The sequence below is a fragment of the Ictidomys tridecemlineatus genome, chromosome 5 (assembly GCF_052094955.1).
Source record: "Ictidomys tridecemlineatus isolate mIctTri1 chromosome 5, mIctTri1.hap1, whole genome shotgun sequence".
In the NCBI taxonomy this organism is placed as follows: domain Eukaryota; kingdom Metazoa; phylum Chordata; class Mammalia; order Rodentia; family Sciuridae; genus Ictidomys; species Ictidomys tridecemlineatus.
Genome location: NC_135481.1, coordinates 103,222,473 through 103,239,363, shown reverse-complemented (window position 1 = coordinate 103,239,363; position 16,891 = coordinate 103,222,473). Strand labels below are relative to the sequence as shown.

Below are 16,891 nucleotides of genomic sequence, written 5' to 3'. Positions count from 1 at the left end.
GGCTGTGTTGTACCTACCCAATGGCACTGCTCACAGAGATGTCCCTGTGAATGAGGCCTCAATTTCGCCCACTGTGGTAGGACTGCCTCCCAACCTTCTCTCCCAGCTCATTTCCAGGCCAACAATGCCTTGCATCGGGCTGGCCTAGCTGTGTCCTGTCTCATTACTGTCTCTCACAACTACTTCCTTTTTCACCCAAATTTCTAAGGTCTCCCCTTTCCTTCCACTTTCACTTCCTGAATGCCATTACCACAGGAATGAAATCATCAAGTTCTTACTCTTTCTTTACCAAGCTAACTCCTACTCATCCTTTTTTAGTAGAAATAGCAATGGTAAAGTCTACTATCAATTTAGCACTTGTTATTCACTATACCAAAGCCTTACATTGTAGCATCTTTTTTTCATCCTACAGGAGTCTCTGAGGTAGATACTAATATATAAAACTCAGGCTTAGAGAACGAAAGAATTGTTACCAAGAATATTTTCTCCTATATTTACTGAGTTCTTTGGCAGCACTTTTATTTATTTATTCTGAACTCTGAGATTCAAGGCATCTTGTGGAGAAAAGCTCCCTTTCAAATGCTTCTGTTTCCATGGACCAGATATAGAGTAGTCTGGGACCTCATCTGGATATCCCCCTTCTTAAGGTCAACTGAGTGATACCCATGGTTACAGTTAACAGCCAGAGGACTTAGCCCGTATGCCTGAAGAGCTTGTGCTCTGAATCAATGTGCTATGTGTCCTTCTAAGATCCAGTTTGATGCAGAGTCTTCCATGAGGCCCCCATGAGCTCCCCACACCTCAGACCTGAGACCTTTGGTCATCCTCTGAAATAAACTGCCTCTCAGAGGTGGTGGAGAGAGCCCAATGTTCATTGATTTTTCTCTGAGATTTGCAACATATTATAAATACTGAAGTTTCAAGACAAGATTAGAAAAATATTATGATCTGTTTTGGTATGTTTCCACTTAACCAAATTGAACCTTTAATGTATATTCACACATACAAAACCCATAACGTAGTGTAATTTTGTTAGATACAAGGTAACTACAAGAGTTACAAGAGATAAACATTGAACTCTATGCAGAGTGGTCTGGTATTATGACATGAGTTAAGGTTGTAGGAGTCACATCTTTTTTCAGTCCTTCCATTGTGACATTTGAAATCCATCATGGTGTAAGGCTATTGGCTAATCAGCCTTCCTAGAGTCTATATTTATTTCTGGATCCCTAACATCTAGTATAGGGTTAGAGCTTGGTACATTGGAGGCTCCTAATCTGTATTAGATGAATGAATGAGTTCAAGAATTGTCTGTGAATAGCCTTAGAAGTCAGGAAGATTTGGGTTGGAATCCTAGAACTATCATTTACTACTTTATGGACTTGAAAGTTCACAGCAAGTTTTTTAACATCTCTGACCTCAGTTTGTCGTCTTTAAAATTATGATATTATAGGCTTAAAGATAAGAACCATATGATCATCTCAATAGACGCAGAGAAAGCATTCGACAAAGTATAGCATCCCTTTATGTTCAAAACACTTGAAAAACTAGGGATAACAGGAACGTACCTTGACATTGTAAAAGCTATCTATGCTAAGCCTCAGGCTAGCATCATTCTGAATGGACAAAAGTTGAAGGCATTCCCTCTAAAATCTGGAACAAGACAGGGATGCCCTCTATCACCACTTCTATTCAATATAGTTCTCAAAACACTGGCCAGAGCAATTAGACAGACGAAAGAAATTAAAGGCATAAAAATAGGAAAAGAAGAACTTAAATTATCACTATTTGCAGATGACATGATTCTATACTTAGAAGACCCAAAAGGGTCTACAAAGAAACTACTAGAACTAATAAATGAATTCAGCAAAGTGGCAGGATATAAAATCAACACGCATAAATCAAAGGCATTTCTGTATATCAGCGACAAAACTTCTGAAACGGAAATGAGGAAAAACACTCCATTCACAATATCCTCAAAAAAAATAAAATACTTGGGAATCAACCTAACAAAAGAGGTGAAAGATTTATACAATGAAAACTACAGAACCCTAAAAAGAGAAGTAGAAGAAGATCTTAGAAGATGGAAAAATATACCCTGTTCATGGATAGGCAGAACTAACATTATCAAAATGGCGATATTACCAAAAGTTCTCTATAGGTTTAATGCAATGCCAATCAAAATCCCAATGGCATTTCTTGAAGAAATAGATAAAGCAATCATGAAATTCATATGGAAAAATAAAAGACCCAGAATAGCAAAAGCAATTTTAAGCAGGAAGTGTGAATCAGGCGGTATAGCGATACCAGATTTCAAACTATATTACAGAGCAATAGTGACAAAAACAGCATGGTACTGGTACCAAAACAGGCGAGTGGACCAATGGTATAGAATAGAGGACACAGAGACTAATCCACAAAGTTACAACTATCTTATATTTGATAAAGGGGCTAAAAGCATGCAATGGAGGAAGGATAGCATCTTCAACAAATGGTGTTGGGAAAACTGGAAATCCATATGCAAAAAAATGAAACTGAATCCCTTCCTCTCGCCATGCACAAAAGTTAACTCTAATGGATCAAGGAGCTTGATATCAAATCAGAGACTCTGCGTCTGATAGAAGAAAAAGTTGGCTCCGATCTACATATTCTGGGGTCGGGCTCCAAATTCCTTAATAGGACACCCATAGCACAAGAGTTAATAACAAGAATCAACAAATGGGACTTACTTAAACTAAAAAGTTTTTTCTCAGCAAGAGAAACAATAAGAGAGGTAAATAGGGAGCCTACATCCTGGGAACAAATTTTTACTCCTCACACTTCAGATAGAGCCCTAATATCCAGAGTATACAAAGAACTCAAAAAATTAGACAATAAGATAACAAATAACCCAATCAACAAATGGGCCAAGGATCTGAACAGACACTTCTCAGAGGAGGACATACAATCAATCAACAAGTACATGAAAAAATGCTCACCATCTCTAGCAGTCAGAGAAATGCAAATCAAAACCACCCTAAGATACCATCTCACTCCAGTAAGATTGGCAGCCACTATGAAGTCAAACAACAACAAGTGCTGGCGAGGATGTGGAGAAAAGGGTACTCTTCTACATTGCTGGTGGGACTGCAAATTGGTGCGGCCAATCTGGAAAGCAGTTTGGAGATTCCTGGGAAAGCTGGGAATGGAACCACCATTTGACCCTGCTATTGCCCTTCTCGGACTATTCCCTGAAGACCTTAAAAGAGCATGCTACAGGGATGCTGCCATATCGATGTTCATAGCAGCACAATTCACAATAGCTAGATTGTGGAACCAACCCAGATGCCCTTCAATAGATGAATGGATAAAAAAAAATGTGGCATCTATACACAATGGAGTACTATGCAGCAATAAAAAATGACAAAATCATAGAATTTGCAGGGAAATGGATGGCACTAGAGCAGATTATGCTTAGTGAAGCTAGTCAATCCCTAAAAAACAAATACCAAATGTCTTCTTTGATATAATGAGAGCAACTATGAACAGAGCAAGGAGGAAGAGCAGGAGGAAAAGACTAACATTTAACAGAGTCATGAGATGGGAGGGAAAGGGAGAGAAAAGGGAAATTGCATGGAAATGAAGGGAGACCCTCATTGCTATACAAAATTACATATAAGAGGTTGTGAGGGGAATGGGAAAATAAACAAGGAGAGAGATGAATTACAGTAGATGGGGTAGAGAGAGAAGAAGGGAGGGGAGGGGAGGGGGGATAGTAGGGGATAGGAAAGGTAGCAGAATACAACAATTACTAATTGGGCATTATGTAAAATTGTGGATGTATAACCGATGTGATTCTGCAATCTGCATTTGGGGTAAAATTGGGAGTTCATAACCCACTTCAATCTAATGTATGAAATATGATATGTCAAGAGCTTTGTAATGTTTTGAACAACCAATAAAAAAAAATGAAAAAAAAATCATTAAAAAAAAAGTTAATGTAAACAAAAATTATAGTATGCTACATGGGAATTGTAATTCATACTTAGTTCCTTCCCCTTCCTTTAAAGATTAGGAAACTGAGGCACAAATAAATTATTTTACCTGAAACCATAAAAAATGATGATATTATTAACAATATTAAAAATAATTCACCCTGCTTTAAATGGTGCTGATAACTCCAAGGTCGAGGGTACGGGCCACCAAATGCCGCAGTCTGGCTGGGCACAATTCAGGAGCCACTTGTCAAAAGAAACGAACTTTATTTTTAGAGCCACACAGGCCAAACAAAACAGCTCCTTAGGAAAAACCCTCAGAGCCCAACTGCTACCACCAGCTTCCCACAAGCCTCTCTCACAACCACCAACCTCTCCACCTCCCACCATCCTCCTGCTCTTGAGGCCGATTGGCTGGGTCGCGTGGGTGGAGCCAAAAAAGTCCCCCAATGAGCAGCTTCATGGTCTGAAAGGGCAGGGAAACAGCCCCATGAGCATCACCGCAGAGGAGCCAATCAGCTAAATGTTGATGACCTACCTCCTAAAGTTGGTGAGAGGAACAAAAGCGATAACATATACCATTTTATGAGATTGCAAAATGAATCTGCATATGAATAGTGCTTGGATCCAGGGCGGGGATGGTGGGAGACAGGTCATGGGCATCATTGTCAACAAGATTTCCCTTCCTTGTGCCTCTGCCCACCTCATAGCCACAAAAAAGGAGGGCTCCAAAGCACTTGACTTTGTTTTTAGGGACAAAGCCTCTTTCTACATTCTGCCACTTGATAGACAACAATGTGCAGTCCTTTCTTTTTAATAATATGCTGCATTCTGCTAAGCATTCTTACCCACATCATGTCATTTAATAATTACCAGAATTTAAAAATTGCCTGTAGTTTTAGGAAATTCCTGCTCTTGTTGTAACATGCCTGGCACCTGCCCATCTCCCAGTGGCACAGTTATTGCCAAGGGTATTTTCTCCTATTCACTGAGTTCTTTGGCAGCACTTGTATTTTTTTCAACTCTGGGATTAAAGACATCGCATGGAGAAAATCCCCATTTCAAATACTTTTCTTTCCAAGTGGCCAGATACAGAGTGGTCTGGGACTTCACCTGGATAATCCCCCTTCTTAAGTCAACTGAGTGATAACCTTAATTGCATCTGTAGAGTCCTTTTTGTCATACATATTCATAGGAGTAATACCAAGATGTGAAGATCATGGATCATCTTAGACTCTGCTTGCCATGATTTATCTCTCCCATTTTTTTCCATTAGAGTTGTATCTAATTGCAATAGCTTAAACAAACAACCAAAAATATATGTATGTATGTATGTATGTATGTACACACACACACACACACACACACACACACACTTTGCTAAGTTTCTTGTAAAGCTACACAGTTATGTGCAGGAAATATGGCTACCAATTACCAATAGAACCCTTTAGACTCATAGGAAACTGACAGTCTAATAATATTAGAACATCCACAGTGATAAACTCATGGCTCTAAAATATAGATGAGAAGAAATCCACATCAACTCGTTATCTTCATACAGATGAACTCTAGTATCCTTATTACAAAAATATGAAACTGAGGTAAGCTAAGAGGAATTTGCCAAGATGGAGTAAGCCAGTACTTTCTTAAGAGTTCAAGAGACTAAAAGTGTTCTGCACATTTTAAAGTCTGACCTCTTATCAGGGTCATTCACTGATGTGACACACTGTTCAGGTGCCTGGGGATGTCATTCAAGGTCACTTCCTCAGGAATGCATCAAAGATCAGAGGCTATGCCTAACCTGTTTTTCAAGTGAAGTGTGACTTTTAACTGGGCCTTGGAATGTGGGGCAGTGGAATTGTTGGATAGCACAGCCATAAAGGTTGGTTATTTGAAGAAAAATTACACAATAGTGTATTTTGTAACTATAACATTGGGATGCATATGCACTTATTTATGTAGATGTTATGTATATGTGAACACATTCATGAACACACACAATATGAATTTAGAAATAGAAAAGACACCTGTGGGTAGGGGACTATGATATATATGATTGAAAAAATAAGTGGGGATTTATTTTATAGACTCACGTGTAGTTATTCCCTACAGTTGATGCGTGCCATTTGTTCCATTTGGAGTTCTTCCTCAGATGTCTTTAATTTGAAGCTGAGATATTAATTTTTTTCCTTCAATTTCTGTTGAAAATTGGAAGGAGAGCGGTCAATCTCCTTTTCTCCCCTCAAGAATGAAAGATTTAAATGAAAGAATGAAAGGAAAAAAAGGTTGAAATATGAAAAGTAAACAACCAGTGTCAACAAACTCTATTATATTTCTTTTAAGAGCATTAAGGTGCCTGTCAATGAAAATGTGTGTGTGTGTGTGTGTGTTTGTTCTCCAAGGAACTTTGTTTAGGTTTTATTAATGAAAAATATTCTATCATAAAGGAATATCCTTAATCTGATTCAGGTCTTTCTCATAGGGTCATGGGGCCTTCTACCCTTCTGTTTACTCTAAGAACTTATCAAGCGAGCAGTATGGTTACTTTAGCTTCCTGATTAAACTTTTGTGGTTTTTGTAACCCACTATGACAGAGATCTCCAAGTATAAAACCATGCCTAATATCATTTTGTATTGTACTGCTCATAATTCTGGTACACAGTAGATGCTCAATGAGTTAATAGAATATCTAGCTTTAGAAGAAAAGTCTAAAAATATACAGAATCCATGTGGTCTTATTTTTCCTTCCTTCCTGGTTTACCTTTGGACCTTTAGATGTTTATTCTTGACAAGGAAAAAATTGAGGCCTGAGTTGGGGGTTTAGAATTGGTACCAAGATGCAGTTTAAAATGTTTCTTAATTGGGTAGTGTTTGCCAGTAGCCTCAAATCCAACAAGTCAATACCAAGATTTTCAAAGAAGCTATCTAGTTAATTACATATGTAAAAATAGGGAAAGGGGAAGATGGCCAGAGATTTATACGACTTCTTTTGGATCACTAGCCAAGCAAGCATATTTTGTATTTCATAGTGTAGCTAACCTAATAAAGTAAAACATTGTCCCAACTCTGGAGGGACAGAGTTAATCCACATGGCTATATATTATTCTTGTGATTTATAAAAGTTTTGGAAAATGTTAGTTAATTTCTAGTACATTAATATAAAATTACCTTTATTTAGGTTATCAGGACTAGTCACTTTAAAAAATTGAACAGAAGTCAGGAATTATTGTTTTTTTTAGGGGGACTTCCAATTCTGGCTCTAACTGGCAACAAACTGGCCCTTCTGCAGTAAATAACCACAAAATGTCCACATATGAGGCAGCTATTTTCAGGCATTCGACAACAGGCGGTACAAGATTTATATCCTAAGGGAAGGAAAACTTATGAAGTGAGTCCCACCAACCATTACCTTGGCTCTCTTCCAGGGGAGAGTTTTCTGACTATAGTGTAATCAGCTGGAGTCTAAACTGAGTATAGCAGTCCTGTTGAGCTAAGGAAATAGAGATTCAGGTCTGGGGCCATTGAAACAGCTGGAATCTGCAGAATAGTGTCTTTCTCTGGTGTTGCTCTAACAAAATGCCTGATGCTAGGTAATGTATAAAGAAGAGTTTTTTTGGCTTACGATCTGGTGGCTGGAGGTTCTAAAAAGCATGGCACTGGTGTCCTGGCTAAGGTCCATGGCTGTGTTAAAACATGGCAGAGAAGAGGAAAGGAAATCATTGTGACCAGAGGGGATAATGACATGTGGAAACCTTAATTTATAACAACCTGCTCATATGAGATGGTATTAATCCATTCATGAGGGTGGAGCCTGGGACCTTATTACCTTCCACTAGGTTCCACCCCCTAAAGCTACCACCACCTCAGCACTGCCACTCTGGGGACCAGGCTTCTAGCACATGGGGAACAAACTGTTTCTAATCATATCAGGGTACTAAACAGAAGAGAGGTGCATGGGGAAGGAGAGAGGGAAGCAGAAGTGTGTCTGGGTATACTGGGAGAATCCTTGGCAGTGCTGGAGTGTGTACATCTATAGACTAAAACCATATAAAGCTTACTAAAGGAGGCGGCTCCAAGACTGAGAAGATGACAGAGTACATAAAGCCAAAGTAGAAAGACCTTACACTTTATTAACATCCTGAGCATCCAGCCAAGATACAGAAAGTCTGTGTCTTAGGGGTGAGGACCATGCTCTCAAGCAGGGCTTATAAATTTTTTTTAATATAAAAAATCCAGTAGTAATAATAATAATAAATATCATTATTAATTATTCAGTAATTATTCTAGGCTCTGTGAGTCATACAATATTTGTCAAAAATACTCAGCCATGGAAAGTAAAAACGTCCACAGATAATATTTAAGTTAATATGTGTGACAGTGTGCCAATATAACTTTATTTATAAAAAAGGTAGAGGGCCTGACCTAGGCTGCAGCTGCAATTTGTCAACCATTGCTCTGGAGTAAGACTTGTATTCAATCCATGTAACAAAGCCTAGAATCAAATCCTGCAGAGGATCTGCAGTCAGTGAATTTGAGACCAAATCAATATAAGTGATGGAGATTTTCTGAGTGTCTGCTGTACTTCAATGAAAAGTTTAAAAATATTACCGAAGAAATGGGAAAAGGGGAAGAAACTCTTGTTTGAAGTAGTGACCCTTTTTGTCAAATGTAATGAAAAAAATTGACATAATCCAAGAAACTCCACAGATTTATGATTTGTAAGAAAGCCACATCTAGATACACTGTAGTCTATTGCTAAAAACTAAAGAAAAAATTTTGAGAGCAATTAGAGAAAAAAGATACATTATATGCATGGAGAATTACAACCAGCTCCTCATTGAAAATATTCAGACTGAAAGATAAATCACTGAGGGAAATATTCTGTCTAGTGAGACATAGCTTCAAAAATAGCTATGAAATAAAGAATGGATTGCTCTAGAGCAATGCTTTCCAACAAAATATAGTATAAGCCACAAACATTTTATTTTAAAATTTTTAGTCATTTTACTTTTAAATGAAATTTTAACAATGTATTTTATATAACTCAATACATCCAATATATCATTTTGACATGTAATCAACACAAAAATTTATTAGACATTCTACACATTTTATATTTCTTGGAATCTGATGTGTATTTTATCTTTAAGAACAACTTAGTTTGGACTAGCCACATTCCAATAGTCCCTGTGTTTAGTGGCTACTAAATTGGAATTGAATAGCATAATTTTAGATTTAAAAAAAGGGAAGTAAACATGTTGCCCTATATCCAGATTCTCTCCCAAACTATTTTATACCTAGTGTTGAAATAAATCTTCTCAGGGGCCAGGGTTGTGTCTCGGTGGTAGAGTGCTTGCCTAACATGTGTGAGGTACTGGATTCAATCCCAGGCACCATGTGAAAATAAATAAAATAAAGGTATTTTTTTTTAAAAAAGAAATAAATCTTCCTAAAATATTTTCTATTTCAGAAGACTCAGAGATGCCTTCTTGATAAACAAGTTAATTAATTAATTAATTCAATCATTGATACTCAACAAGTATTTACTAAATGCCATACCCTCTGTTCTAGGAGTTGGAGACAGCAAGAAAAAGGTACAGTCTCTTTCCTCACGGGCTAGTTAACATGTTAATCACATTAGCAGTTTTGTTTTAATTTGGTATGTGAGTATAGGTTAAGATACTATCAGTATATAGAACAAATGAGGAATTAGTGCAAGTTGAGGGCATTATATATCACAGTTCTTGGTTCCAAACAACAGAAATCACCTTGGCTAATATAAGAAGGAAAGGAATCTATTGAAGGAATCGGAGAGCTCATTGGATTAGTGGACGACTGTGAAACTTGACTTGAAAAATAGGTACCAAAGAATCTTTCCAACAGTGGACAGAGTCAGAGTCACACCTCCAGGTCTGATTAGGATGTTGCACTTGGTGCCATCATCACTGAATTGGATCGTAACTGCCTCTGGGCTTGCACCAAATGTCCATTGCTTGCACACTGCTCTTGAATGCATGCAAGGCCTTTGCACCATTTAGTATTTCTTCAAGAGTCTAACAGCCGTTGAAATAAATAATTTGTCATGAGGGATGGAAGAGAGCATTTTTTTCCTCTTAAAAAAAAGGAAGGCTTTTTTTTTTTTTTTAATTTTGAGTGGCCAAAAAAATAGCTAACATGTCCAACTTAAAGTCTTCACAGCAGAAGAATCTGTCTTCTCTTTCATTTAATTCAGTGATTTCCACTTGGTGTCAAAGCTTGTTACTAAACCCAAGACAACAAGTGAGCTAAGACTTGAAGGTGATTCGGAGCTCATGAAATAAAAGTGGAGAGAACACTTAATAGCATATTTAATTGATAAATATATGAATACATGGTTGAAGAGGATAATGTATATGCAATAAAAGTCTTTGGAGAAAAATAATTGTTTATCAAAAATGCAGGGTTTACATGGGGAGGTAATGGCAGGAGATTAGAGATGTAGATAGGGAAGAATCACAGAATGCCTGCATCAAAGGGCAGTATTTATTAGCCCCTAACGTGTCCCAGGTGCTCTGTTCAATGCTAAGGGTATATCCATAGACAAAGCTGGTATGCCTCTCCTATCAGGAGCCTTTATTTATTTCTCATATCACTTTATCCTGTGAGGAACCATCAAAGAGTTTTTAAGTAGACCATGGCATGGCCATTTTCAAGTTTTAAGAAGACCACTCAAGCATAATAGGTGGGTAACAGGATAGTGGGATGATATTGAAGGTAGGGAGACAGGTAAGAGACTGGTAACTAGATGAGAGACCAAGAGGGCTGCACCCAGGCATCAGCAGTGGTAATGGAAAGGATAGTTTCTAGAACAAACTCACTTTGAAATCTAGAGCTGTCACTGTTCTAAGCTCTCTTTGTCCCACAAGCCTGATACCACTTTAACTCTTCAGATAAACAGGACATAACTCAGTTGGGTAGCCATGCCCTTCCTGTGCCTTTATTCTAAATGATGTTGCCCCTCTGCTTTCACTCAGAGCCCTCCTTTCCAGTTTAAGGTGCAGCTCAAGACCATCTACTGCTCAGGCCCCGAGGAGCCTCTGAATGCCCTTCCTCTCTGCTGTTGCACTTAGATGGATAACCCATCTGAATAGGTCAGAAAGCAGGGGTTATTATTTTATGTCACTGTCACATTTCCCTGCAGTTGACTATAAGCTACCTAAAGGTGTATTGCTCTTCCTAGCACCCTTAGAATCTAGAGCAAGTCCAGAACAGAGTGCCCAGTACTTCTTCCTGATAATATCAGTCCCTGATTTTGTGGAACACACCAGAGGGACCTTCCCAGCTGATAACATTCATCTCCAGGCTCTTACCCAGCAATGTTAATGTCCCCTACTCATTCTTCTTAAGTCAGTCTTTCTACTTCTAAACCTTGAGCATCTCCTCATTTCCCATTGAATCTGTACCTCTGTTCCCATCATACTGACCCAGAAACAATCCTTACTGAGGTATGATGGTTAACTTTGTCTCATGCTGATCCTCTTTCCCAAAGACATTCTTGCTCATCCTTTCTGGTGGTCTAAAACTAAGGACATCCTTCAAATCCAAGAAACCTGCTCAGCCTCTTACAATTCCAGTCCTCAAAGATTTCCTATGGCTAAACTGTCATAGAACTTGCAGTGTGTCCCTCAGCAGGCAATTATTCCCAGACTTGGGTTTGCCATTGTGTTTCTTCATCTCCCAACTGGCTTGTGAGCTACTCAAGGGTCACCATTCTCCAAGGGCATCTGGTGCACGTCCATATATACAGGGGTCATGAATGTATTTTATAGGGTTGACATAACACAAATCTACTTTGATGACTTAAATCTTATCAGAAAATTTTATTGTCCACCTCCCAATTTTCAGTGGTAAGCAGTGCTGAGAAAGAAGTATCTCTTTGGAGTGGTAAGCTTAAAACTTTAGTGAAATTTCTAGTGTCTTTTCCATGGCATTGCTGCTGATTCTGAGTCAGTATTCATTTGTGGTGACTCTAAGCCTCCCATTATGATTCACATTCTAAAAATGGGGTAAGGTTTTTACTGAGAAACTAATCCTAATCTGAATATAGCCTCACAATTATTGGGTTTCTCTGTGGATTTTGAGCTGCAAGCATAGTCCTTCTAAAGGCTTAATGTCTTAGGGTTTATTAAATATTCCATGGTAAATGCCTAGAATCCACTTCATGGGATTATGCGCGGGATCCTGTAATAAAAGTCCTTCTTGTGACTACATATTATTTATAACTGCCCCATGTCTGACCTGTGACAAGTTAAGTAAGGGTAGATAGATCTTTGGGGCTCTTTTTCATTCATACCTTCTGTGATGTTCCTCAACCAGAATGTATCTTGGCAATAAAGAAGAAGTTTCAGAATTGGCCTTCTGGGCCCTATAACTAAGCACTTGACTCCACTTGACATCTAGGGGAACTGCTTTTACAGTAACTACACAGGGAAATCATTAAATATGTAAGTGACAGAAATGAGGTGGTTTCCTTACACCTGCATTCTAGTCCTAAGACTTCCACTAAGGAGTTGTGCAGCCTTGGGTGATACATTTAACAACAGCAGTGATAGTTATGGCTAACATTTACAAAGGGTTTGGAATGGGGCCTGGTGCAGAGTCTGCCCTCTGTAAGGACACATGCTGTTATTATCATTGTCATTGTTACAGAGGGCTTATTATATTCAGTAGCAAGTACTTGATATACATGATCTCACTTAATATTTAGAATTATGAAGTGAGTTTTGTTATTCTTTCTGTATAGGGGTGAACTGAAGCAAGACTATACAGGTCTCAAATCCAGACAGACTCTCTTCCTATCCCATGTTCTCACAATCTCTGTGGTTATACCTAATTTCCTTGAACCTCAGTTTTCTCATCAGTGAAGCTTAGGAGCTGCACTATTGATCTTTAAGACCCCCCAGATTTTAAAATTCCTAGGTATTTTCCCAGTACCTTTACCTTTTGCTTCTTTCTTCCTATCCCCTCCCCCACCTCACTCATCCATGGATTTTGCTATGTTCATCATCACGGGATCAGCAGGATGTTTTCCCCATTGAGTTATGATGCTGCATGTGTCAGCACATGGGCTTGTTTTGTGGCTTTCTTTTAGAGAGGGTGGGGTGGGAGATACGGTTTACATGCTGCTGCTGTTGTGGAGAGAGGAATCTGACTCTTCATATTTGCTGTCTTGTCTTGGCCTATAGCCATAACCACATTGAGTGACACTAATGTTTGACAGGGCTCAAAAAAAAAAAAAAAAACCTTTATAGGCAGAAGCTCATGGATATCAGCTCTTTTGAGTGTGGGCTCTGCAGTGCTCTCTGGTAAGATCTGGTTTAGGAGATGTGCACTCCCAAGGCAGTTTGAATATGTCCTGTCCTGTGACTGGTAAGGATCTCATGAAAGGACTTGGATAGAGATTTCTGGGTGTTCCATCCTCTGTATACCTTGGGTATTCTGGCAGATTTCCACATAAGGAGTTTCCCAGGCTATTCATTGTTATTGGTGTTTGTATTTTAGTGGGTGATAGTCTCTATACATTCTGTAGTACTTTTTTTTTGTGGCTTATAACCCAAAGGTTCAAGTGTTTTGGCATCCAAAGACCAACCTCCATTAAAGGGTTATACCCATCCCCTCCTAGCTTGATGCTTATTGTGCCTCCTACTTGATCATTCTTTATGTGGTATTTTATTATGGAGAAAAAGAGTTATTTAATCACTCTCCTGAGGAATTCTTCCACTTAGAAAAAGCATCTTAAGAATCTTAGGACATCAAATAAGGGTTTGAGAACACTAAAAATGTTGAATAAATAACTTAATTTTTCTGACCAGATTTCTTCTTCTGTAAAAGAATTATAGTATCACCTGTCCTACTCAGCTGAAATGGCTATTAAATCAAATTAAGGATGGCCTGAAAATGTGTTTCTGAAAGTTATAAATTTTATAGAAAATTAAATTGTTTTAGGATGTATAAAACAAAACTGTTTTAATCATAAAAGGCAAAAGCTATTAAATGTTTCTATTTTGATTTTGCCCAGTGTAGGTTATTTGTTGAAGATAGTAATGTAAAATTTCCTCAGCTTTTCTTGTTTTTGTATGCCAGTGGGAAGGTTATGAGTTAAGTCTTTCTAGAAACTATCTGAATATTGTGAGTATTCAGTTAGTAAGAACTGATTTTGCTCAACATAGTAGCTCTTTTGTGGAAGCATATTAATTTTGCATTAATTCCTATTTTATTAATTCATCATTAGATCAAGAGGTAGGTTCAAGTTGTTAAAAGACATTAACAGCATAAACAAAATTATAAGCCAGTTAACTGTGCTTCTGTATACATAGAACATAATTGCAATGTAAATAAAGACTTGACATTTATGTGCTAATTCAAATTGGCCTAGCTTGAAACTGTATTTCTTTAATTCATATTTTTCACTAAAGCAAATATTCCCTATCCTCTTACTCCAAATGAATGAGATAATTCCATTTCGATTTTTCTTGATTGGTAAACCATGCTTGGAGGTACAATCTGGAGATTGTTGGGTTTCTGCCAAAGATTTAAATCAGGCTTGCAAAAAGTTACCTGCCTAAGGCAAGAAACTGCACTGATTTAATAGAAAAGAACATGCTTTTATTTTACCATCTGGTAAAATAAAGTGAAAACACTTTGAAAAGTTTTAATATTTGCTTTACCATGATAGCACTATATTATAGATAATATTTCTGAAATGTAAAGATTGCGGAAATTAGGGACCCTAGTTACCAAAATTTGATCAGTCAGATGATCAGAAGTCTGATATGAAGGTTTATCCAGAGATCTTGATACTAATGGCAAATGTTTCATCATAATAAAGGCAAGATAGGAGTAGAGAAAAATATGGCAAGTTATAAACTATCTCAGAATTTCTCATGGGCAGGGCTGAAAGTCCTAGGCCTGTTCGGATTTGGTAAAATGTGATGATTATCCTTTATCATTTGCTTTTTGTTTGTTTGTTTGTTTTACAGATATCTGCTTGGCAGATTAATCAAAGGCAAGAAAGGCTAATCTATGTTCTGAGTACTTCCCCCAGCAAGACCCCTGTTACAGACTGTAGGCCAAGTTGACCGTGCTGCCATATACCCCTCCACCCAGATATTATTCTAGGGTCCACCAGTGTGAAGATGACCAATGCCTTCCTAGCATGACGACCTTGGACCACGTAATTGCTACGCATCAGTCAGAGTGGGTCTCCTTCAATGAAGAGCCACTTTTTCCTGTCCCTTCTGAGGGTAAGGAGTGCTTTCATTTCCTAATGTGACAAGATTAGTGAAGAACCATGCCTGCTTGTTATATCTTCTACTTGGTCATTCTTTGAAAAGGATCTTAACAACAAAGAAAGTCTACTTTAGTCACCTTCCCAAGATGTGTGAATTTTTAAATTTATAAGTCTAGAGATGCATCTAAGTAACCTTAGGGCCTAGAAAAGAGCCTGGAAATACCAAAGGTATTGGTTCTTTTTTTTTTTTTTTTTTAAAGAGAGAGAGAGAGAGAGAGAGAGAGAGAGAGAGAGAGAGAGAGAGAGAGAGAGAGAGAGAGAGAGAATTTTTTTTTAATATTTATTTTCTAGTTCTTGGTGGACACAACATCTTTGTTGGTATGTGGTGCTGAGGATCGAACCCGGGCCGCACGCATGCCAGGCAAGCGCGCTACCGCTTGAGCCACATCCCCAGCCCCGGTATTGGTTCTTAAGGAACATAAACTTTATCTTTACAAAGTACTTCACTATCAGCCTTTTTGGCACTTACTTCCACCAACAGTTTGGGTTTTCTGAATTTTTAAAGTGAAGCTGTTAAAAGTGACTGGCTCCAGAGCCATATTGCTTGAGTTCAAATCCTGGCTTCATCATAGATAAGTGGTATGCCCTTGGGAAATTTATTTATTTAACCTCTCTGTTCAGTTTCATTATCTGCATAAGAGGGTAATGGTGGTATCTACTTGGGAAGGTTGAATGAGAATCAAACAAATTAACATACATAAAATGCTTAGAATAGTGCCTGGCACATAGAAAGAGCTCAGCATGGCCATCTCTGGTCATGATAAAGGTGATTATAGTGTCTTTTAGGGAACTAATGCTCAGGGATGAAGGCCAAGGCAGGATCCAGGGAATATTTATAGAGCCATACCAGTTGGTCCTGTACCACAGCTGCCATTGCCAGCTGAAATCATCCGACCTTCATTTATAACACCTGGAAAATATGAGTCTACAGTGCCACCCAAGGTGATACCCATATGACTACTGAGTCCTTGAAATATGGCAAATCTGAATTGAAATGTTCTGAAGGTAAAAAGTACCTAACTTGCATTTTGAACACCTAATTTTAAAAAAAGTGAAATATCTCATCAACAGTTTTTATATTGATTACATGTTGAAATTATATATTTCCAATATACTGGGTTGAAATGCATATTATTAAAAATGGTTCTTGGGCCAGGCATGGTGGCACATGCCTGTAATTCCAGTGGCTTGGGAGGCTGAGGCAGGAGGATTAATAGTTCAAAGCCAGCCTCAGCAACAGTAAGGTGCTAAGCAACTCATTGAGACCCTATTTTTAAATAAAATACAAAATAGGGTGTGGGAATGTGGCTGAGTGGTTGAGTGCCTCTGAATTCAATTCCTGGTACCCCACCACCACCACCACCACCAAAAAAAAAAAAAAAAAAAGTTTCTTGGTCTAGGGATTTAGTTTAGTGGTAAAGATGTGCTTTGCATGAAAAAGACATTGGGTCCAATGGCTCACTTTTATTACTATGGCTCATCTCTTATTACTATTAGGTAGTTCTACTCTAAAGACTTTGGTTATATGCAGGTTGCCAATTTATTTGGCTAGTGATATGAAAAAGGATTTTCATGTTAATTCTATGCT

General features: G+C 38.1%; 1 protein-coding gene across 11 annotated transcripts in view; it reads left to right on the top strand.

Moving 5' to 3' along the window:
* Nucleotides 1-16,891, top strand: part of Ston2 (stonin 2) — a 133,818-nt gene that overhangs the window by 17,287 nt on the left and 99,640 nt on the right. For all 11 annotated transcript variants that reach the window (XM_078050647.1, XM_078050648.1, XM_040276382.2 and 8 more), the window contains exon 2: nucleotides 14,993-15,256. In XM_078050647.1, the coding sequence (XP_077906773.1) occupies nucleotides 15,169-15,256 (88 nt within the window). In that variant the 5' untranslated portion in view covers nucleotides 14,993-15,168. The remainder of the gene's footprint in view (nucleotides 1-14,992; nucleotides 15,257-16,891) is intronic.